At 43.3% G+C, this 27,167-nt stretch overlaps 1 protein-coding gene across 1 annotated transcript in view; it reads left to right on the top strand.

Moving 5' to 3' along the window:
- The window catches only part of MTRF1L (mitochondrial translation release factor 1 like), a 281,806-nt gene extending 262,438 nt beyond the window's left edge, over window positions 1-19,368 (top strand). The window contains exon 7 of the mRNA XM_069235059.1: window positions 18,896-19,368. Coding sequence (XP_069091160.1) covers window positions 18,896-19,096 — 201 coding nt within the window. The 3' untranslated portion in view covers window positions 19,097-19,368. The remainder of the gene's footprint in view (window positions 1-18,895) is intronic.
- The last annotated feature ends 7,799 nt before the right edge of the window (window positions 19,369-27,167 follow it).

Raw genomic sequence — 27,167 nt, 5'->3', positions numbered from 1 at the left:
CCCCGAGATCTTTTCCAGCTTGTCCACGTCAATGGGGCGCTGCTGGACCAGGATAGACCCTTCCAACCTTTCCCATCACTTGAGTCCCTGTCTGATAAGAAAAAATCGAGAATGATCAGACCCCCCCCCCCCCCCCCCCAATCAGTCCCTAATCCTCCCCTTCGCCCCCACACCCCACCTCCGTTGGGTTAAAAAAGGCTATGGCTGAGATGTGGCGCCTGGCACTTGCAGCAGATTTACCCTGACTTCACAAAAGCTCAAGAAAACACAACCAACTACTCAAGGAGCCAGGCTAGGGGGTTGGAAGATTTGTGATTTATGTAACTATGAAATGCATTCTCATATGCCCTTCTTTTTTGGTGCGAGGCTGGCTGCCACTAGATCCACCAAGGTTGAGTTCCAAGATTCCACAGCAGTCCTGGGAAATATGTGGGCTCCAACTAGGCCCCTGGGTGGTACTACTGAAAATCCTGTAACATGAAACAAGACAATGCATCAGCTGCGTTATTAAAAATACTTGGTACATGTTTCGCCTGAAAAAGAACGTTATTCTTCAGATAGATCAACACCAGCTCTTTCAACAGTCTTAACACCCTTCTGCACTTAGCATGTTGAAAATTAATACTTTGGACCACCGCCATGTTGTCAGACCAAAAAAACACAGATTGATTGCGAAGTTGGTCTACCCATATGTGTAGTGCAAACACTATAGGAAATAACCCAAGGAAGGTGATGTTCTTAACCAAAGTGGATGTCTACCAAGCCTGAGGCTAGGCCTGTGCGCACCACCTGGTACCCAAAATGGTCCTAAACCACTGCTACCCGCAGAGTCAGTAAGTAAACCGAGTTCTTGATTGGACCGCTGAGGGGCCGGCCACACCACTGCCCCGTTGAAATCCTGGAGGAAAGCCAACCAAATCCTTAAGTCAAGTCTTCCTTCAGCAGACAACCGAGTCCTATGATGTTTCTCCCTCAAGCCAGACATGGGCTGAGAAATAGAGCGTGAGAAAGGGCTCCCCATTGGAATGATCGGCAGGGCAAAATTAAGTTTACCCACCAACACCTGTAACTGACGCAGGGTGACTTCTTTGGCCACCAAGCAGGCTTCCAAGGATGCTCGGAAAGCAATGACTTTATCCTGGGGCAATCTGCTCTCCCCCCCCCCCCACTGAATAGATTTCGATTCCCAGAAATACCAAGGATGTGGCTGGTCCTGTCGTTTTTTCCTGAGCCAAAGGGATGCCAAATTCATCCACCAGGGATCTGAATGCAGTCAAAGACTTAGCACACTTATCTGATCCACTCTGTCCCAGGAACAAGACGTCATCTAGATAATGAATGACAATAGATGATCCTGAAATTTGTGTAAAGACCCATTCCAAAAATGTGCTAAATTGCTCGAAATATGCGCAAGAGACTGAACAACCCATGGGCATGCATTTGTCATAATAAAACCTCCCTCTGAATTGGAAGCCCAGCAGATGATAATCATCGGGGTGAACAGGCAAAAGTCTGAAGGCTGATTCTATATCTGCTTTTGCCAGGAGAGACCGTTGACCCAATTCCCTCAAAGTCAGGGCGCCATCAAGAGATGCATACTTGACTAAGCAGAGCACTGGGTTGATTGCGTCATTCACAGAGGCTCCGCGTGGATCTGAGACTGTGTAACAACGGAAATTCACCGGGGACTTTTTTGGGAACCAACCCCAGGGGTGAGCCAACAAAATGATCAAATGGGGGGCTATCAAATGGCCCAGCAATCCTAGTCAAACCCAATTCCTTCAATATCTTGCGTTCATCTACCTCTTGTGCCATGTCTAAAGACTGCTGGTTTTTACAAACTTTTGGGCCTTGCACCCCTGCAGCTGGGATCATGAAACCATTGCGGAAACCTTCATACAACATTTTGGAAACTTTGTGCCAAGAGTACAAATTAAGCCAAGGGTTCATAGCCAAGAGAAACACAGGTGAAGGGTCCCCTGGGACCAAGAAAACATTACCCTAATTTCTGCCTGCCCTTTTCTTTGGACTTCTTGAAACATTTGAACTCGGAATGCCTTTCCGTACCGTAAAAGGAACAATTGTGCTTGAATTTGCAGGAACCCTGGGGCCTAGAACATGCTTTCTTGTTGAAAGCCCAACATGCCCCTTTGCGATCCCCACTGGCTGTGGGCCCCCGAAAAAGAGACTGGACATTGGCTTCCATTTTTTTCAGCATCAAACAGCGCAACCATGCATTAACATCAGTCTGATCAGGCAGGATTTGATGCTTTTTTCAACCTGAACGCTTTGTCATAATCTTTCCAACTGGTTCATCCAAACTCCCCATCCGCACCCACTATTTTATTCAAATAATATGCAGTTTGAGGACCTAGTTCAGGGAATTTCTCTAGCAAAATGGACTGTAAATGGTAAACCCTTTTATCCAATTTATAATGGTCTCATCTGCCTTAGGTTTCTTCCATTTGTGGCAGCAATCTTTAATGTCCTTACTTTCCTCATCAGCCGGCTTCACTATTGTTAGCTCAAAAATATCCACAAATGCAGCCTTTTGACTTTTTGCCCTTATCTCACTAGATATGTGAGGTCCCAGCTGATCCCGAGGAGAAAGCCCCTGATCATGTGTCCCACCCGGTTGGGTAGCGCTCTCACCGTTTTTCTCTGGTGACGATGTAATTGCAGCGATGCCCCCACCGCCGACGGGCCATGGAGGATGTCATAGGCGGGGGGCTCGTGCGATGTGGGGGCTTTGGAGATTTGCACTAATACCCATTGCTAAGCCCTTTAACGTGGCCAATGCTGACCCCTCGCTTGCCAAATCCATCTGCAGGGCATTGCCTAACTTCACTAGCCAGGGCAGCACTTTGGCTAAGCTGCTAACCAGGTCCCCTCCAGGTTCCCGCTCGCTGACAGAATTAGCTCCCTCCAAGGTTGAGCCTGACAATGATGGCAACCTCTGATTGTGTGTCTGTCTGTCCGATGTTGGGGTCCCATATCCCCTCAGCGAGTGACCTCTTTTGGGCTGACTTTTTCCCCTCCAGTTTGGGTGTAACCTTTTTAGCCCTCCTAGGATCCGGGGGAAATGCTGATTTTGGTGGGACCCCAGCCCGCCTTGGGCGCATGCCCAGATCTGCTGCAGAGTCCACCTCTACTATTGGAGTCTCGACACCCAGCTGATTGCTTTCAGCCTCCTTCTGTGCAGTGACATTAGAGCTGGTTGCATGAGAGCTAGCACCCGGTCCAAAGCATCTAGGTGCCCCATAACTGCCTCCACATCAAGTTTATGTTTTACTTGTTTTGGTGGCATGACTATTAAAATGCCCTAACACACACAGCTGCCTCAGCACACAATCAGAACAATAATACCATAAAAGGAGAGTAATAGCTATAAATACTTCCAAATAGGCAAAGTCAATAAAGGTTGGTAAACACACACAACAATAATACAGTAATTAAAATTACAACTACAAACACTTTCAGGCAGGCAATATCAAAAAAGGTTTGCCAGATAAAATACAATAACAAGTTCTGGGATTACTAATGAACCAATACTGCCATCTACTGGCCTAAAAGTATACAGAGAAAATTGCACAATGTAAAAACTGCAGGTGCGACAAAATTATTTCAATTGCTTCTTGTCCCTGACGCCCCTGAGGAAGTCACCACCTCTCAACACAAGAACCAGCAGAGAACAAACCCCTGCCCATCCCAGAATATCACCACGACCCCCACCACTTCTCACCCTGTCTGTGATGCCTCTCCTGGTCCCAGGGCCCTAACAACAAGGGCAAAGCAGCAAAGGGCGGTTACCAAGGTCAAGGCAGACCTTAAATCACCCAGCTGGTGTTTCCCTGCCAGCTGCCCTTGCCCCAGGCCAGAGAGAGGTTAAGACAAGGCCGAGGGCAGCAGGGGCCAAGGCAGCACAAGGGCATCACAGGAACAATCCTCTGCTAGGCGAAGCGAAGCATCCAAAGAATTCCTTCAGTCCTCTGGAGGTGTGCACTCGATCAGTCGATCATCAGGGGCAGCCAGGGTCAAGTAAACAACATGACCCTTTTAAACCTGTTCTGGCTGCTCCTGCCGATCGCCCCAGGAGCCCCCACCACGACCCTATCAACCAGTCGGCTCACCCCAAAGGGTGAGTGCGATTTTCAACATTTGTGCAGCGCCCATTGTTGGGTCGCTGCCTGGAACCGGTCCGATCTGGCCCGCAGCTGCCCTGGGGGCGCGCTATGCTTTGGTGTGCGCCCCCTGCCCAGGAGTGCTGCCACTTCCTGCTGAGGGATGGCAAAGTGGACCGGGTGGGGAAGGAAGACCGGAGTGGGATGCAGGGTGGTGCCTGAAAGAAGGGAAGTGTGTAACCTTTTTCCTCCACTATACAAAGGACCCACTGATCTGAAGTAATGACCTTCCAGGTCTGCAGAAAAGAGGACATTCACCCTGCCACAGACTCTGAATGAGGTTGAGGAAAAGATCTACAACTGATTTTCTGGGAGTGCAGAGAGGAGGAGGAGGAGGAGAAGGATTGCTGGATGCATCCGCAGTGCTTACTTCTTACTCTACCCCTGAATGGTCAGGCCAGCTGGTTTTGGTGTTATTGCATCTGAGTCTGATAGGAGTGCTTCTGCTGGAAGGAGAAACTTGTTGAATCCCCAAAAGTGGCAAAGATTTCTGTAATCTCTTTGTGATTGCACCTGTTGAAGTCCCAAAGAGTTGGCATTTGCCTTGCTGGTTTTAAATCAACAAGTTCCATCAAACCAAAGGTTCATCAAACTGGATTGTACATCTGAAGAGAAGCCAGATTTTATGAGCCAAGCATTGCATCTAATGAAGACTGAAGTATCCATCTCTTGTGCTACGGAGTCCACTGTGTCCAATCCAGAGTTTTTGATATGCCTAGAAACATTTTGACTATCATGCAGTATTTCCTGAAAGTGAGCCCGCATCTCCTAAGGAACATGTGGTACCATCATTTGGGCCATATCCCACAAAACATTTATCTAACAGACCAAGAGACTATTCTCATTCAATGACTTCAGGGCCATTTTACCAGCTGAAAATATATTTTCCCCATGGTTCCAGCCTTTTGGATTCTTTTTCCAAAGGGACTGAAGGAAAATGTGCCTTGTGCCTATTTTGAGGAGCAGGAGCCCTAAAATTAAAAGACTCTCCTAAAAGGGGTGAGTGGAGAGAAAGAACGAGTGGCCAGTAGCAGGACAATGGCATCTGGCCACCAGTCTGTCTACTGCTGGAGCAGAGGATGGTTTTCTGAGCCTGCTAAAACAGGTTCCTCCAGAGCCTTATTAAAAACAAAAGGAGATCTGATGTGGGGTTTGATTACAGTAGGACCTATTAGGACATTAGTTTCTACATCCACCTAGGGCAATTGTAAATTCAAAGCCTCAGATTCCTTTTTTATCACTGAGTGTAAAGGAAGAACCTTTGAGGTAGGTGGTCCGACAGGTAAAAACATAAATAGTAAGCGTTTCCAGGCTACTGGAAGAGGAAAGTCCATTGATCTCATAAGGGTCTTCACCCTCATCATCCTGGGGACGCTGATCCAAGGAGTCAGAATCTGTACCAAAGAAATCCTGTAATCCTCCTCAGTAGGTGTTTGTGCATTTCTTCTGAATTTCTTTTGAGGAAGGTCAGCAGTTGGAGGGAAGGTGTCAATGGGACTGATTGCGACTCCAGCAAAGGTGATAGTGGTTGTGTTGGAGGTCTCTGTGCCGGTGCCAATGGGAGACCTTCTTAGGTGTACACGGACTTGAAGGCTGGCATTACAGGTCCTGTGTGAATGGCACCTCCGGCAAAAACTTTGGGAGGCTGAAAGGTACTCCTGTTCCAGGAGGTGCACCTGAAGGTTGTGAGACTGAGCTAAAATGCCATAGATAGCATCAAGGAACACTTCTGGGTCTGTACCAGGATGCAGTTTTCTGTAAAATCTAAACTCTGCATAAACTTCAATCTGAGAAAAAAACAAGAAGGTTTAATGCTGTATGTCTACAAAGGACACCCATTGCATACAAAAGTGTTGGCTACTATGTGATAAAGTCCCAAAAGTCTTGGTTAGGTATAATTAGACAAAATAATTCCACATATTTCCTCTGAAAACTGTAGGTCCCACTTAACCCTATTGTTCCCATATTCTCTGCATTCAGAAATAAATGACTCCTTGTTGGTATCCTTCAAGAAGGTTAAGCTAATCTTGGCAGTTAGTGAGTCCAGCCCGCAAAAGTTTTTTCTCCTCTACCGATGGTAATGACTGTCCAACAGATAAAGGACTACATCCTAAACCACAAAGCTGTTTTGTTGTTCTTCTGGGATTACATGCATTCCATAGAGTGTTGGTTCGTAAATGCCAAGCTAAAATTATGCTACCTGTAACTTCATCTTGGTAAACACTGGAATCAGTTGCAGAGTGGCAAGTAGATGTCTGTCTTAATACTTCTATACTTGGCCTCCCAACTTTGCTGTTCTGGCCACACCCTTTAAGTAGGATATCCTTTAGGATTGTAACCTCCCACAACTCTTGGTCACATCCGGTTTATTAGTGTACCCTTGGAATGCTTACTTCATTTCAGGGAACCTTCCAAGAGTGCCTTGTGGAAGAAACCGGACTTCTACCTCCACCTAAATGTATTTGAGTGAAGGGTCATCTTTCTAGCATTGCAAAATCGAATGTGGAACTAATCCATGCTTACATTACCAAGGTGTTCGTCTGTGTGACAAAGCAGGGTGGCACCCATCATCATCATCATCATCTCTGCTGCTGGCAGTAGAATGAGACTTACGGAAAATCAAAGACACCTAAACACTAGATACAGTTAGTTTTCCTCTTGGATGGGCAGGGATACAGGAAGTCAAATTAATGCACCTGGTGAACAGGTGAATCCTTTCGCCCTATTCCAACTAACTGGACAAAGTGGCTTACAGGAATGATCCCAACTCTTGTGTCTAAGGTGATGTTGAAATTTCATGAGAATTAAGAGTTTGTTCTTCCTTCGTCACATGGAGACATTTCAAAGCTGTGAAGTCATACATACTTTGCGCTCTGCATATTATTTCCACAACTGTTTGTGTCCGTGGATGCAGTGAAGCAGGCTGAGCAGCTACCAAACCCAGTGTAGCTGTGCTGTGAATGAGCAAAACTTCCATAACAGGTCTAGGACAATATACAAGCGTTAAAGTGATTCTGGCATTTTCGAGGCATCAACGTGACAGAAACATACAGCATGCTTACTCATAGACTAACCTAAACTCATTCAACTGACACCATGCTCTCAAATTTTTTCTCTCTGAGCAGTGCTGAGTTTGAGCAGCAAGTCTTCATACTGATTGCCTGGAATTTAAACTACCCAGTGCAATCTTCTCCTCCTCCCTTTCTTGTTCCTAATTGTTGTGGAGTCATCCCACAAGTTTGAGAACGTGAATGGACCAGCATGTAGGAGTAAAATACAGTTAAAGTTAAGATGACAGTTTAAGTCTTTGCATTCTTTTCCATTATTCTAGAAACACAGATTTACTTTTCTTGTCATGGTGGGAGCAGACAAGTGCATGCAAGCGTGCTAGGAAGGCTCACATGCAATATTACTCCTGCATCCACGGCGCAGTACCCACACAGGAAGCTTTTGAACAGTTTCCTGTCATTCAATAGGTATAGAGTTCTCACAGTGTTGATAATGAGACCGAGACTAGATGCTCATAATAAAAGATTCCTTATAAACATAACAATATGAATGCAATATCATTCATCTGTTCAAAAGTAGGATCAGACTCTGGTACTGGGTTTCCTTTGCTGCCCATGATTGGTTGTATATGTGTACTTGTTATTATGATTTGTCTATGAATGTACTGAGTTATGGGTTATTTGAGGGATGAGTTCCTATTCTACAAAATATATTTATGTATGATTAGTAAGACAACTAAGTTAACATTCTTATTAGGCGCATTGAGAGCTACCATTTGCATTTTGAACAAATAAGTGAGCCACAGCACATTTGCCATCGTGATATTTTCCTATTTTCAAAAAGAGGAATGATTTGTTGTGGTTTGGTCCTAGAAATTGCATGTTCGGCTAGGGATGTTGAACTCTGTTTAAAAATCGCAGCTCTTAATGCAGCCATAATTCAAATATCCTAATTCCCTATTATTGCAATTGTGTAAACTTTTGTTCTTGCCGAGCATGTCTAGCTAACATAACTGGCCGAGCAACAAAGTACACATCTGAAAGGCATCTTCCTTCCAGCCCTTATACCAAAGGATCATCTTGTAAGAGTCTTTCACTGAGAATGAGGTGTGGAGTTTAGTAACTAACATTTTTCACCCATTAAGCACTCACCCTCTGCTCATGTGCATATCTAAGTTACAGGTTCTAGTCCCAGAAAGATTCAAGGTGGCACAATTTGTCTTGATATTATTCAGAAATTAAATTATATTGAAGGTATAACATATATCTCTCATATGTCAGGGTTATCAAATATTCTCATCTTCTTCAGAGTTGGTTCACACAGTCAATGCAAGACATTTCATTTAGATGGATGATTGACTGTACCTCTGAAGGTTTTTAACAAGATTCTAGTTGTCACAATATGCCAGTGCTGTTGCGATTTAGATCCCTCAATTGATGATTGATTAATAATGGCTCAAAGTTTTTAGGTTGTCCTTATTCAGAGTTTTGACTCCTCCATAGTATCAGACTATGAAGTCCAAGTAGAATTTGCTGAACAGTCTGGACTTATCGAAGTTTTCACTGTTAACTCCACATGGGTGTCCTAACATATTTGGATCACCTATAACAAGGGCCTTCTTTGTCTACAGGGACTTTAATGTCTGCGACTTCCCTGGAAAATTACCTATTTGCCTCCTTCCTCAGTTGTATCATCTTCCTTTGTAACCTTTGGTGCCAGACTTGCCAAGCATGTTGTGCCATTCATAAAATCTCAGCCATTCATGAATGAGTTAGCAGTTTTATGAACATCTTGCTGCTTCAAATCTTTAAAGAGCTACACTCAAAGCACCTTTTTATATGGACATACTCTGCACCAGACGATTATGGTGGTACGTGGGATAACCCTGATCATATTTATAGTACAATAATAGCAGGTGTACAATAGAACTGTAAGCTTACGCAGATTATCAGACCTATGATCAGACTGGACTTGAAGGGCATGTCACTTCTAGTAAAAATGCAGTCGGCAGCAGGAAGCACTTGTCTGTATTGATATGTTGAAAAACTGAGTTGACCTGAGTGGGAGACTAAGACAGCCAGTCAAAAGCTACCAATTTTCTGCTTACTGGTGTAGGACTGACAGTTCAAAATTGGCATGTGGTTTTGGGACCTAGTAATGACCTAGTGCTGAAGGGTCTGATAATGGCGTAAAATATACCAGAATTTCTCCACCAGTAAATATATTCTTCCTCTGCACAAGACATCAAGAAGCAAAACACTACACCTGTTCATCTCTTTTTCCTGATGTAATATTGCACAAAGTGCTGGTGTAAAGAAATATTTCTCTGTGTTTGAATTTTTGGAAGGAAATTGCAATGGAGCTTTAGGTTCTTATCGGTGGGGTAACACAGGGATCACCTAGTGTCAAAATGTGGGATTAAGTATACTTTTGGGTTTATAGTGAACAGAATAATTTACAATTGTATTTTTGTGAGCACATTGGAGCAGGTAATCATCGCACAAAAGTGGACTTTCAGGTAGTCATTCATTATCTTTCTATTCCTGACCGTGACCCCGAACCACAATTCATTCCTGCAAGTGGAAAGCTGGATCTTTACCGTTAATATGCTTCCACTTGTTTCTGGGCCCTTGGCTAGTGTTGTGGACCCGCAAAGACTCAAAAGAAGTATTTGGAGAAAAAGGACTGCCCTGCTGGACCCTTGGACTGTTATAGAGAGGGCTGCACTCATAAAGACTGCACCTGATGCACTCACAAGGTTTCACAGCAAAAGGACCTTGCCTTTCTTAAAGGATAAAGAGAGGACTCCCCAATCAACAACAGTTAGAAAAAGGCTGCCTGCAACATCGACAAGGACAACTCCAGCTGACAAGTTTCACCTGGATTTTACATGGATTGACCAGGTGCATTGTGGGAGTTGTAGTCCCCAAGATACTAACCGAAGCTTCTGAGCTATTGGCTGGTGCTGCAGACTTCTACATCAAGAAAGTCTGCTGGAAGTAAGTGTAAAAGTGTTACATCGCGGCGGCTTGAACTCTTGACTTTGTCCCAGTTCAGTGCAACTTATTTTTTTAACACTTTAAGCTCTATTTGTTTTCAAGCACTATTTTTACTTTGAATTTTTAAAAAATTCTCTGGTTCCCTACATTGAATTTTTAGTGTCATTTTCAAGGTAAAAATATGGTCTGTTTACGGTCGAGCCTGCAATAGCATTTACTAGTGCATGTGTATCCCTAGCAAGACGCTGTTGTAGGTAAAAAAAAAAAAAAGGGCTTGGAACCCTCCTGTCGCTCACCATTTGTTGGCTAACCAGCGACTCTTTTTTACAGTGTCATAATTTGTCACTGCAATGCTGGAATAATTTCCATTCCTCTGTGTGGAACAGCGACTAAGTACTGATTGATTCAATTAAATCAGGGCCCATCCGTTGCTCCCAAAGTAATTGTGGTACTATTTTTTTCTTCTAACTTCTAGTGACCTGCAAACAGAAGATGATTGACTGGCAAAAATGCGCCCACCAGGACAAACAACATTACAAAGTTGTATTTTCTATAGTTAACTTTTTTTTTTTATTATTATTATTTTTTTTTTTACTTCTAGTATCCTGCTAACTGAAGGTGCATGACTGTCACAAACATGCCCAGCAGGACAAACAAAATTTAAAAAGTCATATTTTCTATAGTTAGCTTTTTTTTTTTTTGGCCAAATCTTCTCTTCTCACTTTGCACTCAGGTTTTGTTTTTGCTAGTGGAGTCTGTTCTCAAAAGATGACTATTATCTTGTTCTAAATATTGGAAAGGAACATTGTTTCTTTCTTATGTGTAACTTAAAACAGTATACACGTAATTGTGCAGTATACCCCAATCCACCTGACCCCAAACCAGTTTGCTCCAATCCAAACCCTTCACCTCAATCCACTCCAATCCACCATACTCTTACCTTCCAACCCACACCAGTCTAAAACAATCTGCTGACTATAATCCAAAAAAACACCCTACTCCAATACAGCAATCCAAAACAATCTCTCCCACTCTAATCCACAAAAATCTGCTGCACCCAATCCACAAAATTCTGCCCCACCCAATCCAAAACAATCTGCCCCAGTCCACTCCAAAACAATCTGCCACACTCCAGTCTGCTCGCTCCAATCTAGTTCACCTCACCCCAATCCAATCCATTCCAATTCACCCCACTCCATTCCATCTCACACAAATCCAATCCAGACAAATCCTATTCAGCCCAATCCAGTCTACCAAACCCTAATCGAATCTACCCCACTCCAATTCACCACAATCCAACCCACTGCAGTCCAACCCACTGTACTCCAGTCCACCACGCCCACCCCACTCCAATCCAACATATCCCACTACATGGCACCACTTTCCAATCCACTCCAACCCACCCCATTCCAACCCACCTCACTCCAATTCAACTCACCCAAACCAACCCACCCAATTTAGCCTAACCCAGTCCACCCACTCCAATCCAACCCACTCCAGCCCAGTCCACCTTAATCCACCCCATTCCAATCCAGTCCACCAAACACCACATTAATCCACCTCACTCAAATCCAGTCCACTCCAATCCACCCCACTCCAATCCACCTCACTCCAATCCACCTCACTCCTTACCATTCTAGTCCACCCCACCCCTATTCAGTGCATCCCACTTCAGTCCAGTCCACCCCACTCCAGTCCACCCCACTCCAGTCCACTCCACCCAACTCCACCCTAATCCAATCTACCCATCCAATCCACCCCTCCCCAGTCCAGTCCATCTCACTCAGTCAATTCCAGCTCACTCCATTCCTCTCCACTACACACCAGCCCACCCACTCCATTCCAATGCACCCCACACAATTCCAATGCACCCCACTCAATCCACCTCACTCCAGTCCAATCCTCCCCACCTCAGTGCATTCCACCTCACTCTAATCCACTCTACCAAACCCCAATTCAATCTAACTCACCCACCCCACTCCAGTTGAACCCACCACACTCCAATCCAGTCCACCCAACTCCAGTCCAGTCCACCTCACCATACTCTACTCCAGTCTACCTCACCCCACTCTACTCCAATCCACTTCACCCTACTCTACTTCAGTCCACCCCACACCACTCCACTCTAGTCCAATCCACCCCACTCTACCTCAGTCCACCCCACTCTACTCCAGTCCACCCCACTCTACTCCAATCCACTCCACACCACTTCACTCTACTCCAATCCACTTCACTCTGAATCCAATCCACCCCACTCTACTCCAATCCACCCCACTCTACTCCAATCCACCCCACTGTACTCCAATCCATCCCACCCTACTCCAATCCACCCCATTCTACTCCAATCCAATCCACCCCACTCTACTCCAATCCACTCCACTCCTGTCCAACCCACCCCACCCCAGATCAAACCACCTTAATCCAACCCACACCACTCCAATCCATCCCACACCAATCCAGTCCACCCCACTCTATCCAGTCCACCTCACTCCATTTCAATCCATTTCATGGTGATTTATGCAGTAGTCCATGAATATGTGATTGTATTTTGAAAGTCCCTTTTTTAACATGGTGAATTTGTGATTTTCTTTGAGCAACACTGGGGAGCTGGGCGAAATGTGTCAGACATTTGTTTTTCCTCACCAGCACCTTGTAAGCTGAAGCCTACCAAACAGCGCTGCTGTTTGTTTTGCTAAAGACATTCAGAAAGATTCCCTGGGAATGCATTCTGCCTGTTGCTTACCTTTGGCTTGGTGGTTTGTAACTTAAATTTTATGGCTTTCTATTTGCTGACTTTATTTGTTTTAGGCTGTCCAGCATAAGTTTTTCCCTCACACCCAAGGAATAAAGCCTTTTCACACTACCTCTCCTTGTATTCTGCCATGAGTACTCCTGTCTGTAAATAGGCCTGTAAACCTTGTTCTTAACTGGTCACATTTGTTGTGTATTCAGAGACAGAGGTCAGGTGTCAGGCTCTGAATTTCGAGGGAGCTTGGTATTTACTTTTCATCTTCTGACTTCAAAGTGAGCGGATTTATGTGACCATCTTGCTGGATTCTGGTGGGGATAGGATTTTTTCTAGCACACATTTAAATGAACAGTGCATGAATTTTAGAATATATCGGAATTAGGAGAGGACACATAAAGTACATTTTTTGTTGATTCTGAAGTGTGTTGGAAACAAATACTTTAATATGATCAAAACAAATAAATACACTCGGTGATGCCATTCCCACACATTATTGTTTGTACGTTGTATTTGCAAACGTAATGGTTATTTCAGTTGAAAATGTGCTGTCTGTAATAGCAGTATGCTACCACACCATACAACCTCCACTCTACACCACATCACTGTACTCTGTACCACTCCACTTCACACCACCTTACGCAACTGCACTCTACGCCACTTAAGTCTATGCAACTTCACTATACACCTCTTAAGTCTACATCACACTACTCTGTTCCAGTGCTCTCTACTCAACTCTACACCACTGCACTCTTCACCACTCCAGGCAGGGCCACTCCACTCTGCTCTGCCCAACTCTACTTTACAGCACTCTGACAGCAGTGCCTTCTGCGCCACTGCACTGTATGGCAGTGCACTCAACTTTGTACCACTTCATTCTACGTCCCTGCAATCTATGCCACTCCACTGTACACCACTCTAACCTACTCTGCACCATTGCACTCTACACTACTTTACGCAATGACAATCTAAGCCAGTCTATCCCCAACAACAAGGTGATGGATTGAATACTTGAATTAATCTCTGCCACTGGCAATCGTTCAGGTCACATCCCAATCCATTGTTTTTCACCCACAATGCCACCTCAGTTTGGACCCAGCCATATGCAAATCAGACTATACCCTCCTCCACTCAGAATAGTCCAGCCTGAACTGCCAGGCCAGGTCCTCCTTGAACCAGAAAACAAGCAAACCAAGACCCGTTTCTTCCTCATTATGGGCTCATCAGCCAGGTATAGCTTTATTCCAGTGGCACAGTGAGCACGGGACCCACGCCTGGGCATACATGTTGGATTTAAGGCAGCAACTGCAGCAACAACAACAAGGTGAGGGATGGAATGCTTGAATTAATCTCAGCCGCTGACAAACGCCTGGGCCGCACGGATTATGCGGAGCCCCCTAACACTGAATATAGACCAGGTGCCACTTGTTTATATGGCAGGGCACAAGATGAGGGACCATTAGTAATGAATACTAACATGTTTCTCTGAACTGGGTAATGAAAAATAGAAATTTGACATGGAAAGTATATGTTCCCGTTAGCAAAACATGTGATGTTAGGGAAGGAACCCCAAAAATATCTAGGGTAGAAGTTTCCAAAATAAATACACGTGTTCTGGAGAATCACTCTCCCTTGCTAAATAGTTATTCAGTGTATCGGATCAGTGGGAAACTGCTACTATGCAATTAGACCTGGCAAAGTTGGTTCAAAAAGGGAGAATATTATGTTATTTCGTTATTTAACCCAGATTCTGATATAAGAAATGTTCTCCTCATAATAGACCATTGGTCCTTTCTCCTGGGTACTTAAAGCATTCATTTTAAACCTAGAATTCTGCTTCTACAAAGTCCCATCATGAATACAAGAAATATCCCCATACTGCTGAGGACCAAGAAAGCAATATATCTCTTCAAGTCAAAAAGAAGTCGACTTAGGAACAAGTAGTTGACACTGTGATCCATGCTGTGAGAACCATTAATTGGATAATTCGAATCCATGTAATGAATGATGGTATACATTAGAAAACCCTAAAGGTGGTATCCTGGAATGCTGTAGCATTACAAAAACAAAATTAGTGACCCTATTTGGGTAAGATTTAGCAAGCTCTCAGTAGAATTCTAGGAAGTTTCGTTTCTGATCCTTGCCTATAGAGAGTGAGACCAACAGTGATATAGATGCAGTATCTTCCTCAAATAAGGGATGCCCCTAGGGTGGTTTGGCACTGTGAATTATGGTGATTGCTGCTTGTTTACTTCTAATTTGTGACAGCAGTATTAATGCCATTTAACACCTTGGTGACTGGTGCATATATTAATCTTTTTAATTTAAATAACAAAAGGGGTGGTTGTGACAAGGAGTTAACAACCATGAAATATTTAAGGAGTGCGTTAATAACCCTAAATTAGACATCAGTACGGTTCTCATAGTGGTTGATATGAATTGAAGGTTGGAATCTATTTCATTTACATATACCCAAAAATGATAATGAGACACAGGGAATGCCTGAGGTTGAAGCTATGCTACTTAAAATATCCTTTAATCCTCAAACTAGCATCTCACTGTAGAATATGGCCTAAGGGCCAGCAGTGGACAAACTAGCCCAGACATAACAGCCAGAACTACATTTAACTATGGCAGATGGTCTAGCTATATCGTCTCTTACTGCAGCTGCACAAATGCTCTTACATCAGAGATTTTGAGACAGTGTTCTCAGATAAGAACGATCATGATCCTCAAGTCCTTACCTTAAGGGTAGGACTATTTTTTAAAACTGATAGTGATTTCTCCATTCTCTGTCAGTTTGAAAAAAGGCGACCTGACTTTGTTACCAACAATAAAAGAGGGATTAAATGGGCCAATACATTGAATAGTGACTTACTACCAAAGATATACCTCAATGTGGTTGAGACAGTTGATGAACTTTGCATAGTGGTTCCAGTAAGCAACAATGAAATTCTACACATACAATGTAGCTTATTAGTAATCTTAAAATGACTCCCAAGTAGACAAGTCAAATTTGCTCGGAAATGTAGAACACCATGGAACACTTGGTATGAAACAGACTCTAATCACATGAAAAGTCAACTAGCCTTTGTATTAAGGGAGGTAGGGAGATCTAAAATTGATGCAGGAAGGAGAAATTATAAAAATATCACTAAGTAAAAATGGAAAGTGACGAGACTAACGGTGGTTTTCTTTAAAAGAATCATGGATTAATAAAGATTTGTGTGCCTTTTGACTAATAATTACTAAGGCGGGCTTGGTAAGTATGATGATTTCAGAGACCCATGTATTACCTGATGTACGTGTCAAATACTTTAGGAGTATTTACATTTCAGAATCAGAGGATGTTGCACTGCATATTAAGTTAGCTGCCAAATCTAATTAACAGTCAGTCCCTAAAACGTGTCCAGTTTACAGAGGATGAAATAGTTTATGCTGTGAATCTACTGAGACCCAGAAATGGATAGGGTCCGGTATCCTCTTAAGATTGAGTCTATGGTTTGGACTCTTTACCCTGATTTTAACACTGTAACAAGTGGTGCCCAAATTCTTTGTACTTGGTGAGGGTTTACAATAGTACCTATTCTTGAAAAATATAATATGTTTCAGAAAAAGAGTAAGTACAGTAGATCAGGTGTTCAGGTTTCTCTTGGTAATATGGAAAGTAGTATCTTTTGGCAATTCATGAGTTTTGTGAACTCCTCACCTTCATTGTTTGCTTATAGTCTAACACATTTGCAACTGTGAATATGGGCTGAAGGGCAAGGCAGCCACCATATTTCCCATAAATACGGGTTTTTGACAAGGTTATGTCTTGGCAGCAATCGTCACTCTCACCTGTGAAAAACCCTCTCTTTTATCACTGACAGTACTCTGCTGATATCAAAAACAGCAGGTAGGTGGCAGAACCTACTTAATAGATTTTCTTCATTATGTAGATTGTCAATAAGACGAAACTGATGATATTCAACCCGCCAAGTGTTTTAAAAGATCAGTCACGCTGAACTGCACAATTTTAGAATGTATGCTAGAATTTGGTTACTTGGTTGTATATCTCACCAATATGACAAAGTGGTCAAACGTGATTACCAAAAATACTTTACTGCTGAAACATAGAAATAGATTCATCCTTACAATATTATTTCCGCTGATTGAAATTTATAACATACAGGCCGTTCTAGATGAAGCTAATGTGAAAATGGAGTTGCTTGATGACTCTGAAACTAATTTCCTTAAATTGCTCTACAATTACAGAGATGATGTATTTAGGATTAAAAATCATCAAATAGATTGCTAAACTCAGATCCTTGATACTTTGGTGCAGGGTGTGGACCAATGCAGTATTACTACACTATCAAATAGCTCTGATTGAAATACGTTCCCTAAATATCTTGAGGGCAGCATTCTCTTAATATCTTGAGGGCAGCATTCTCTTAATATCTTGAGGGCAGCATGTCCATTCAGCACTCGGTGAGATTGCGAAGTGTCACCATTTGAACAATCCTGCTTTAATTACATCAGTACGTACTGAAAACCTAAATAGAATATATTGGATAGCTGTACAACAGAAAATGACGCAGAGCCCAAAGAAATGCCCTAACCTGGATATTTTCAAGACCACAACCTCACCTCAAAGTTCAGTACTTACTTTGATGAGAGAGTTCCCACACACACCACAACATCTTGTTTATGAAATGTAGGTAAGGTACTCTGCTACAGCATGTTTGACTGCAAATTAGTCTAATGATGTATCATGCGCAGCAACAAGGGGGCAGTGGTCATGGCTTCACTTTTTGCTATTTTGAGCTTGCTATCACAGTAGCCGAAAGAAATGGATTATACTTGTTTATAGGAACCTCGGTGTGGGAGATCGTTTCTCCGCTTTTAGAGTAGCACGTGCCCTCATGTCGCAAGTGATAGGCTATGCTGCAACAAGTTTTTTATTACAAGCCTGAAAGAAAAAAAATCTTATTTGGGTGTTGTGGAGTGATGTAATTATTGAAAATATTCTATGCTATGTATAATTTCTTAAAAGGAGTCTGTTCCTTTAATGCACTTCTAAGATTTTTTTTTTCTAGCTGTTGTCGTTTGTTTGTGTTGCTGTATTGTGGGTAGGAAAAACCCACAATAAACAATAATTATAAAGATGCGTGATATGCTCATTTATGAACGATTGTAATGATTATACATAATATTAGGCAATAATCAAATTATTTACTTAGTGGACACCCTTTCTAAAGGCACTGACCAGTTTGAACTGGTCATCTAAATAACAGCTCTGATAACCCCACAGAGGTCGTGAGAGTGCCATCATTCCAGTAAATATTTCAGTACTTGGGATCTTTGTTTTATTATGAGATCGGAAGGGACACGGGTACCATTCTAGCCTCTTTGCCTAGTCTTCCAGCCTCCTCCATTCATACAATACCATCATCATCACTGCTACTGTAGTCTATTCCTGTGGGAGCCATTTTAGGCATTGTGAAGGGTCCGGGGAAAGGAAAGCACAATAGTGCGGGGTGGTGTGCCCTTGTACTTTTGCTTCTCTGTTGTAGCTGTGAAAGGTGCTCCAGTTCAACAATGTGCAGTGATGCCCTAGCGTATGAACGCACGTCCAGTGATCTTGAATGGCATGTCGGGGGTCTTTTCCTCTTGCTATTGTTGATATATTTTTTTCCGTAAAGTGCAGTAGTTACTTCACATTGGAAACACGTGGGTGGATAATCCCCGTAGTCCTGCAATTATAAAAATCCCGTTACGTCATCAAATGGAAAACGTGGAATGTATGGTAGGGTTCGTGTGGTGTCTAAAAGTATAGCAACTACTGTTCCGTTCATATGGTACAATTCGGGTTACTGCTTTACACTGAAGTGGCTGTGATTCTTTACAAACATTGATAGTTGTGTTGCTGTGTTTTAGAACTGTAAATGTAAAACACTGTTTGTTTACTCTGCTAGATTGGAACAAAAGGAAGGTCTGAGAAGATCAGGACGTACAACTTTCCTCAAGACCGAATCACTGATCATCGAATAAACAAGTCGTTGCATGATATTGAAGGATTTCTGTTGGGGGAAGAACTCTTAGATGAAATGATAGAGTCTCTGAGAGAATATGCGAACTATGAATCTCTGATAGAAGTTATTTCTCAAAAACGATGAAAATATTTTTCTTTACATTGACTCTGCGAGGAAAATATGACGAATCTGACCTGGTGAAGGCTTAGGTAACACACATTCAGCATGAACATGTTTTCGCTGAAGTGGTCATGCTGACCTTTGGCCCAGTCTGCAGAAACCATCATACACTAAAAAATTTGAAATTAAGAGCTGAGGATCTGCTTCAGACTTTTACAAACTATCTTGCTCTTTGAGAACATCTGTGGCATCACATAACATTTCGAATAAAATAAGTATTTATATGCTTTACCCCACCAATTTTTATGCATTTTACTTTCTTTAAAAAAAATATATATACCTAGCTTTGATTGTTGATTATTACAAGCAGTAATCTGCAATTACTACAGTGAAACATTTTCATGCAGTATGGGCACATCTTGCTACATGACTTGATCGTGCAACATTTTTATTTTTGAAGCATGGTTGCACAGTGGAATTTATGTTTTTGCGGAAAGATGTTTCTTTGAATTATAGTCAGAATTGCAAAAGCGCAAAATCAGTGGCCATTGCACTCGTTTGGGAATTTTGAAGAAGCTCCTTGACCGCAAACAAGTTAAAATCAAAACAAGGCCGGAACTTCGCACAGCATTCTGACCTTATATGACTGCTAATTCTGACCTGTTAAGGCCTAATGAATAATCATATCAAACTCCTAGTGAAGAACGTGTCCCACACATGGAGAATATACCTTTGGTTGGAAATCATGAATAAACTCACTATCATGCAAACGGAGCACTAAGTTTTTCGGTGTTTAGAACAAAATCTGGAGACTACCGGAGGGAAGAGCGTCAGTTTTCGGGTGGGTGGTCACGGCCAATGTGATTGGATTATTAGGTGTGTTACACGTTTGAGTGAATTACTTAATATTTTGCTTCTCCTTTTGCCAGGGTTTTATTGGGGCAGGAAAGAAAATGGAGAGACTTAACAGTCCACATCATGATAGCTTCCAAATTTCTGACGCCATTCTAACTGCCAATTCCACATTTTGGATTTTTCCCAGGCTTCAAACTGGATCTGGAAGCCCTTTGCCTCAGTGTGCCGGTAGGTGGCGTTTATCCAATGTGTCTATGTGCACTGGAAGTGATTTTGTGGTGCCACATAGAAGTGCAACCCTGGCGTGCTGACATCAGTTCTTTTCTTATGCAGCAGCAGTGCGGATCAGGAGAGCTACCTAGTAATTGTTTGACTAACCCTTTTGTCAACTTTTTTGAGCTGTTACACCCAGTGTGCTAGGAACATGTCCCCTGCAAAATCTTCAGGGGTTAAACCTCGGGCAGTGTCGCAGAAATCTGTGTCCATCCCCACTTGGTCCATCTCTGGGGTCTGTCATGACCACAAGACCTGCGTCAAGTGCAAGTAGATGCACCCAAGGCAGTTTGTGAGCAGGTGATGAGGCTCCCAGCAGCGCAGCAGAAGAAGGCTCCATGCAGGTTCTGGTCCCTTTCCCAGGGTAGATCTCTGTGCCGTTCCCGTAGACGATTGTCTTCACATCCAAGACTTCTTCCTTCATGTCGGGTAAATCCATGGAACACGTGAAGATGTCGTTGAAGTGTTCTTTAATTTCCCCATCCAAACACCTTGCTTCTAGTTCCCGCTCCTGTATGCCACCTGCAGAGCCAGGGTCCAGGGCCGCTCTGCGTTACTCCGAGTAACCTGGAGTCACAGTGATGTCTACCACCAACTTAAGTAATTTTACAATGCCATGAACATCATCTTATAGCCACTGACTCCCACTGGCGCGCCTTCCGGGCCCCACAGTGCCGCAAAGTGTCCCAGCTGGATTACTGCTGCCGGGATTTATTTATTTTTTTCATTTTTTTGTCCTCATACACATCAAAGCTCCTAAATCAGCTCCATAGTTACTCTTTGCACCCTTCAAAGAGTAAAGCTGATCATGGCACGGAGCCCCCATTTCTTCTCATTCAGTCATCCCGCGGTAGACAAAATATCCATACCGACAAATCTGATGGGGGGGGGGGGGGAGTCGGAATAATCATTGGACACTGAAATGCGGACACCTGATTTTAAACCCTTACTGTTCTGTTATCGCCTCTCTTAATCTCGTTCCCAATTTATCAAAGGGGCCCACATTTCCTCTTTCCTCTTATTTAAACCACCCGCCTCCAAATCTATTCTTGCAACATAGAAGAGATATGGAGCCAATCCATATGAAGGGGGGGGATTCCGACATCCATTTTCAACATATTTCTCTCCTAGCCACCAAAATAGAATAAAGAATCAAATCCTTATGTCCTTTCCCACCATCACCTCCTCGCGAGTCTTGCTCCTGTAAATGCCCGAAAATAATCAAAGGAAGACTTGCCCAAATTTCTCGTCCCAACATACTTGACAGGCAATTACACACTTCTTTCTAAAAAAGAGCCACCCTGGACAATCCTGAAACATATGTACATCAGTAGCACCCTCTAGATCGCATTTAGGACAATTTATTGTCTTGCTTTTCCTTATTTTAGAAAGTCTTCCTGGGGATAAGTAGGCTCTGTGTATGGTAAACAGATGGTTCTTCCATATAAATGCAGGCTTTACTATCTTGAACAAAGAGGACATAGATGATTCCCACCATTGTGTTACCTGCTCTTGAGGCATAACCTTCTCCCAAAGAGTGTCGGCCAGTATAAATTTACCATCCAACGTTTCTAAAATCTCCCAATACCAACTTGAAACCAGCTTAAGTCTGGGGGACTCTGCTGACACACACTCCTCCAAAAAGACTGCAGACCCGGAAGTTAGTCAAGAGTTCAGCAACCAACCTTTTCATTGAGCATATTTCAAGCTGGAAAGGGCTCCCCCGTCTTGTCCTCCAGGGTAATTAAAGCCTCTCCACTAATAAGATCACCCCAGATCGCTATACCAGCCTTTCTAATAGGCAGCGCTAAAGCATACTTTAGGCATTCAGGGGTGCCTGGTGAATCCCAAATGGGGGCATAAGGACTATAATAGCTGACTCCCGCCGCGGTTCTTAAGTGATACCAACTTCTCGCAAGGTCGCATAGTCTTCAATTTTATTTTTTTTAAACATTTTGGGTCACCAAATTTATAAAGGAATCCCTTAGAAGCTCCATTAATAGTAGCAACCATAGCTTTAAACATATCTCCAACAGCAGATGAGTCAGGGGCAGAGAACAACATTTTTGTGGTGTTAAATTGAAATGCCCAAGCATAGTATTTTAAATCCGAAAGTGCCAACCACCCCTTTTCTTTCTTTCTTCTCAATTTTTTCGAAGAAATTCTGGGGCCTTTTGATGCCAAAATAAGAGGTAATTGCCTGCTTGAAGCTTCCCCAAATAATGTTTGTGCATAGAAAGTGGGATGGAGCTATATAAAAAGTTAACTTTAGTCAAAATCATCATCTTTACCAAGTTAACCCTGCCCACAATTGTCAGGGGGAGATACATCCATCTTTGAAATTACCTACACCCTTCCTCTACCAGATGCTTTAAATTCCTTGTTACAAGATGGTCAATTTCTTGTGTGAACAAAATCCCTAGATATCTAATTTCCCTCTTCAATTGTGCTTGTCCCTCCTTCTTATGATTCCAAGCCATAACCTCTATTTTCCCAGGATTCACACGGCAACCAGACACTCTACCAAAATCTTCTGCTTGGGCCAACAGTGTAGAGAGAGCTGATGGTAAGTCAGCCGTATATACTAAGAGGTCATCAGCATACAGGGCCACCTTTTGCACCCAGCCATTACAAATAAAGGGTGCAATGACTGAATTTCCCCTTATTTTCCTCGCAAATGACTCTATATACAAATCAAACGATAAAGGGGAGAGCGGGCAACCCTGCCTGGTGCCACTTGTTATTTTCAAGGGCTCCGTGAGGTTACCATTTACTAGAACTCTTGCAATGGGATCTTTATATATAAGACCTATTGTTATACAAAAGTTTTCTCCCAGACCATATAATCTCAGAATGTGAGCTAAATAATTCCAGTTCACTCTATCAAAGGCCTTCATTGCATCTAGAGTAATTACGGCCAGAGGCATTTCCAGAGAAGTAGCCATATCTATAGCCCCTACCAGATTATACGTCAGTTCATGTAAAAATCTACCTTTAATAAACCCTTTCTGGTCTGGATGAATCGCGCGACCCACCACTCTACTTAGTCTGTCTGAGAGTATTTTAGCGAATAGTTTATAATCACAATTCAGCAAAGAGATAGGCCTATATGATTCACACTTAAGCGGGCTCTTACCCGGTTTCAAAATTACAGCTGTCGTGGCCTCATTCCATGAGCTTGGAATAGGGGCCCTATTTTAAAAAATCGCCGAAAATAAATCTACCAAAACTGGAATTATGACCTCATCCAACGCCTTATAAAGTTCCATCGGAATACTATCGGGTCCAGCTGCCTTATCACCCTTGCTGCCTTTCACCACCCTCCTAATTTCCCCAGCAGAATTTGGGCTGTTTAAAAGAGTCTGCTCCTCTTGTGAGATGGATGGGAGTATATCATCCGCCAACCCTTTTCCTATATCCTCCTCTCTTACCTCTGTCTCCTCCTTATATAGGTGAGAAAAGAATGTTTGAAAAGTGGCCTCCATTGCCTTATTACTCAGTGACCTCTCACCTGGCTGATTTATCTCAACTTCTTTAATGTAATTCCTCACTTGGTCTCGCTTACACTTCCAGGCTAATAATTTTCCTGCATTCTCGCCGTATTCAATGTGAGCTAACTTATTAGCCTCTTCTCTTTTAATAACCCTAGCTTGTAACTCCTCTTCAAGCTGATGTCCCAGCCCCCTCAATTTATTTTCTAAAGCCTCAACCTCCTCCTTCTTAGTATTCAAAGATAATTGATTCCTTACTTTAAATATTTCTTGTTCTAAATGCAGGATAGCAGACCTGTACTGCTTATTTTTATAGCTGGCTATGCTCATGATTTTACCTCTCATAACAGCTTTAAAGGTATTCCATACCACTGCTAGTGGAGCCGATCCCAAGTATTCGTAACTGACCCAAATCCTCCACATCTTGTAATAACGTGCGGTCAAGTGTCCATCTACTACCGCTCGGCCCCCCCACCAACCTTAAATCTAATGTCACCGCTGCATGATCTGATAAATGGGCGGACAGGTAAGTGATATCGTCTACCAAGCCCCCAACTTAATATCAATAAGAAAATAATCAATGCGAGAGGCATGCTTATACTTGTTATAAAAGGAGAAACCCATTAGTTCCCCCTTTCTCTGCCACCATAAATCCCTTAACCCCTAATCTTTCATCATTTCTCTGAAAAAAGTTGCGATTTTTGGAGTCCCTAGAGATCTGCACTTCTCAGACCTGTCTAGCTTGTTATCTAACATAACATTGAAATCCACTGCCATTATGACAGGATCAGGATAGTCAAGTAGCTGTGAAAAAAGCTTTTCCAAGGGGCCTGTATCTTCACAGTTCAGGCCATAAAACCTAACCACTGTGAGTCTTCTGTTAATAATTTGTACTTTAACTATGATCCATCTGCCCACTAAATCAGACTTCATCTCCAATATTCCTGCCTTTATCCCATGTTTAATTAGAATAGCCACTCCACGGGCATGAGAATGAAGCCATTTTTGCTTTTTAAACAACTCACTAACCTCTTTTCTAGTTGAGTCTCCTGCAAGATTAATATTTGAGCTGGGGAATCTTTTTGATATTGTTAGCTCTTCTCTCTTCTTCCCTTTGTTCTTAGACCATTAACATTCCAATAAAGTATCTGAAAGGAGCTGGTCCTGGGGTCCCGGCATTCACGAAACTCACTTGCCATTACCAACTAGGTGCCAAATTAATTGAGGTGAAAGAGAGGAACCTTTTTTTCTTTTTCCCCCCCCCCTCATGCTCCCCACCCAGTGTCCTTTCCCCATGCCTGTCCCCCTCCTCCCCCCTCCCCATCCTTGGAGAACCCCCTTCGAATAATGGACCGGTATAGGCCCATAATTAGAGCGCACATGGCTCCCGGACAAGGGCCAAACTTATTACTTTCCATTGGTGCGGTCCCCTGACTTGATATCTGCCAGCAACTCATCCGCTGCCTTACCATCTCTAACATTATTCATCTTATTATTGAACATGACTCTAAGGGTAGCGGGAAACTTCAGTCCTGCAGATGCCCCAAACATTTTAAATTCCTCGAGCCACTGACACGACTCCCATTGCCTGTTAATAGTAATCCTAGACAGGTCTGATTTAATCTCAAACGAAAAATTCTCAGCTTTAATAGTTTTCAACCTGGGTGCCTTGGAAAGAATTTTTGCTTTCAAACTATATGTTAAAAAGTTGATCAGGATTTTCCGAGGCTTACTATAATTTGGTTTTTTTCTAAAAGGATCTCTATGTACCCTTTGGCTATCACGTGTAATTTCTTCTTCACTCTCCTCTAACGAGAGCGCGGGCTTCATAAGTGGTACTAAAAATGCTTTCAGGTTATCTCCTTCCGCTCCTTCCGGTACATGCAACACTTTCAAGTTGTTTCTCCTTGAACTGTTCTCCAATTGTTGCAATTTTCTCTGCAGAACCTGTTCAGAATCCTTCAACACCTGAATATCTGCTTTGTGAGCTCCTAATTCATCTTTTATAACTCCCACCGTATCTTCCAGAGCCTGAGTTCTTAATGACAAGAGATCAAGTTTTCTTTCCAAAGCCTCACAGGCCTCTCTTATTTCCCCCTTATTTTTTTCAGAAATTGAGAAACCCTTCCCAATATCTTTAGAGAGGGAGAGAAACATTGTTTCTACTGAAGGGTCACCACCAGAATCACCTCATGGGGGCTCCATATGACAAACCAGATCTTGAGCAGAGGCACTATCTTCTGAGGCCCTTTGTCCTAAACTGCCGACAGGGAGAACCACAGCCCTAGATCCCTGTATGGGAGGGACCCCTTCATCCACCTGGGATGACTCCTTGTCAACCTTTTAAGCGATCAGAGTTACTTGGAGGGGGCCCCTTGACCCAGGATCCCCAGGTTCCCCTATATCACCTGCTCCTCCATATCTGCAGTGCCTTGAGTGTACCTTTACTGTTGTATTTCCAATTTCTTAGATGGAGAATCTACCATCCCAGGCTTAACTTTGAAATAAGTTTTCACAGGGGGGGGGTAATTTTAAGGGTATTTTTACTATTTTTGTTACTACTTGAACACCGAGTCTGTTTTCTAGGCATGTGACCGAGTTAATTAGGACTAGCTTCATTCCCGGGGACCAGAGAACCCCCCCAAACTCCTTTAAATGGTGGGGTTGATGATATTGCCAGCTATTTCCAAACTAAAAGGGTCAGTGATCTGCCTACCTTGAATTTGAACTCCACTCCACGTGTTCTGCGCCAGGGGGGCCCCCTTCTTGACTTCTTGAGGAGTTTCTGGGTCTCTCCAGTGCCTCAATCCCTCTCCAAGCTGTCTTGCCCTTTTTTACCATTGCCTTGACCAACTCAGAGCTCATCCAGCCTTTGCTTGTGCTGCCTCTACCTGTCACCACGGAGGGAGGCCTGCACCACAGCCCTCCGTGAGCGTTGAAGCTCCAGGGCGGCTGTACTCCAGCACAGAGCCTAAAAAGTGCTGCTTCCGTCGTTCGAGCCGCTCCGAGGCTCCCCCGACCTCCAAAACTCCTGCAATCCGTGCCAACACATCGGGGCAAGCAAGAATCACCGCTCTGCCCCTGCCCAGCAAAATACGGCGCTCAACGCGCAGCAGCGATGCGGCAGCCTGCCATGTTCTCCCAGTACCTCCTACTGCTGGCGGGATTGGTGCCAACACCAGACTGTCCCTCTGAATCCACCACGGAGCCAGACTGATGCCATCACAGGTGCCTCTTTCCACCCCGGCCATTCCCATCTATCTTAAATGTTACAGACACAACTCGACAACGAGCCCATCATTATCCCATACTACAGGCTGGAGCCTTTCAACATTGATTCCTTCACCTTCTAGGCCCTACCTACCCTTGGACTTACTGCCCCTAGATAAACCCTTCCTTCCTGAAAGGGTAGATGAGGAGGAAGGGCTTGGTTGCCTAGAAGAGGCTCCTGAGCCAGAAGAGAACTTGTATGAAGA

The sequence above is a fragment of the Pleurodeles waltl genome, chromosome 5 (genome assembly GCF_031143425.1).
Source record: "Pleurodeles waltl isolate 20211129_DDA chromosome 5, aPleWal1.hap1.20221129, whole genome shotgun sequence".
Taxonomy (NCBI): domain Eukaryota; kingdom Metazoa; phylum Chordata; class Amphibia; order Caudata; family Salamandridae; genus Pleurodeles; species Pleurodeles waltl.
This window is presented reverse-complemented; position numbering and strand designations above follow the sequence as displayed.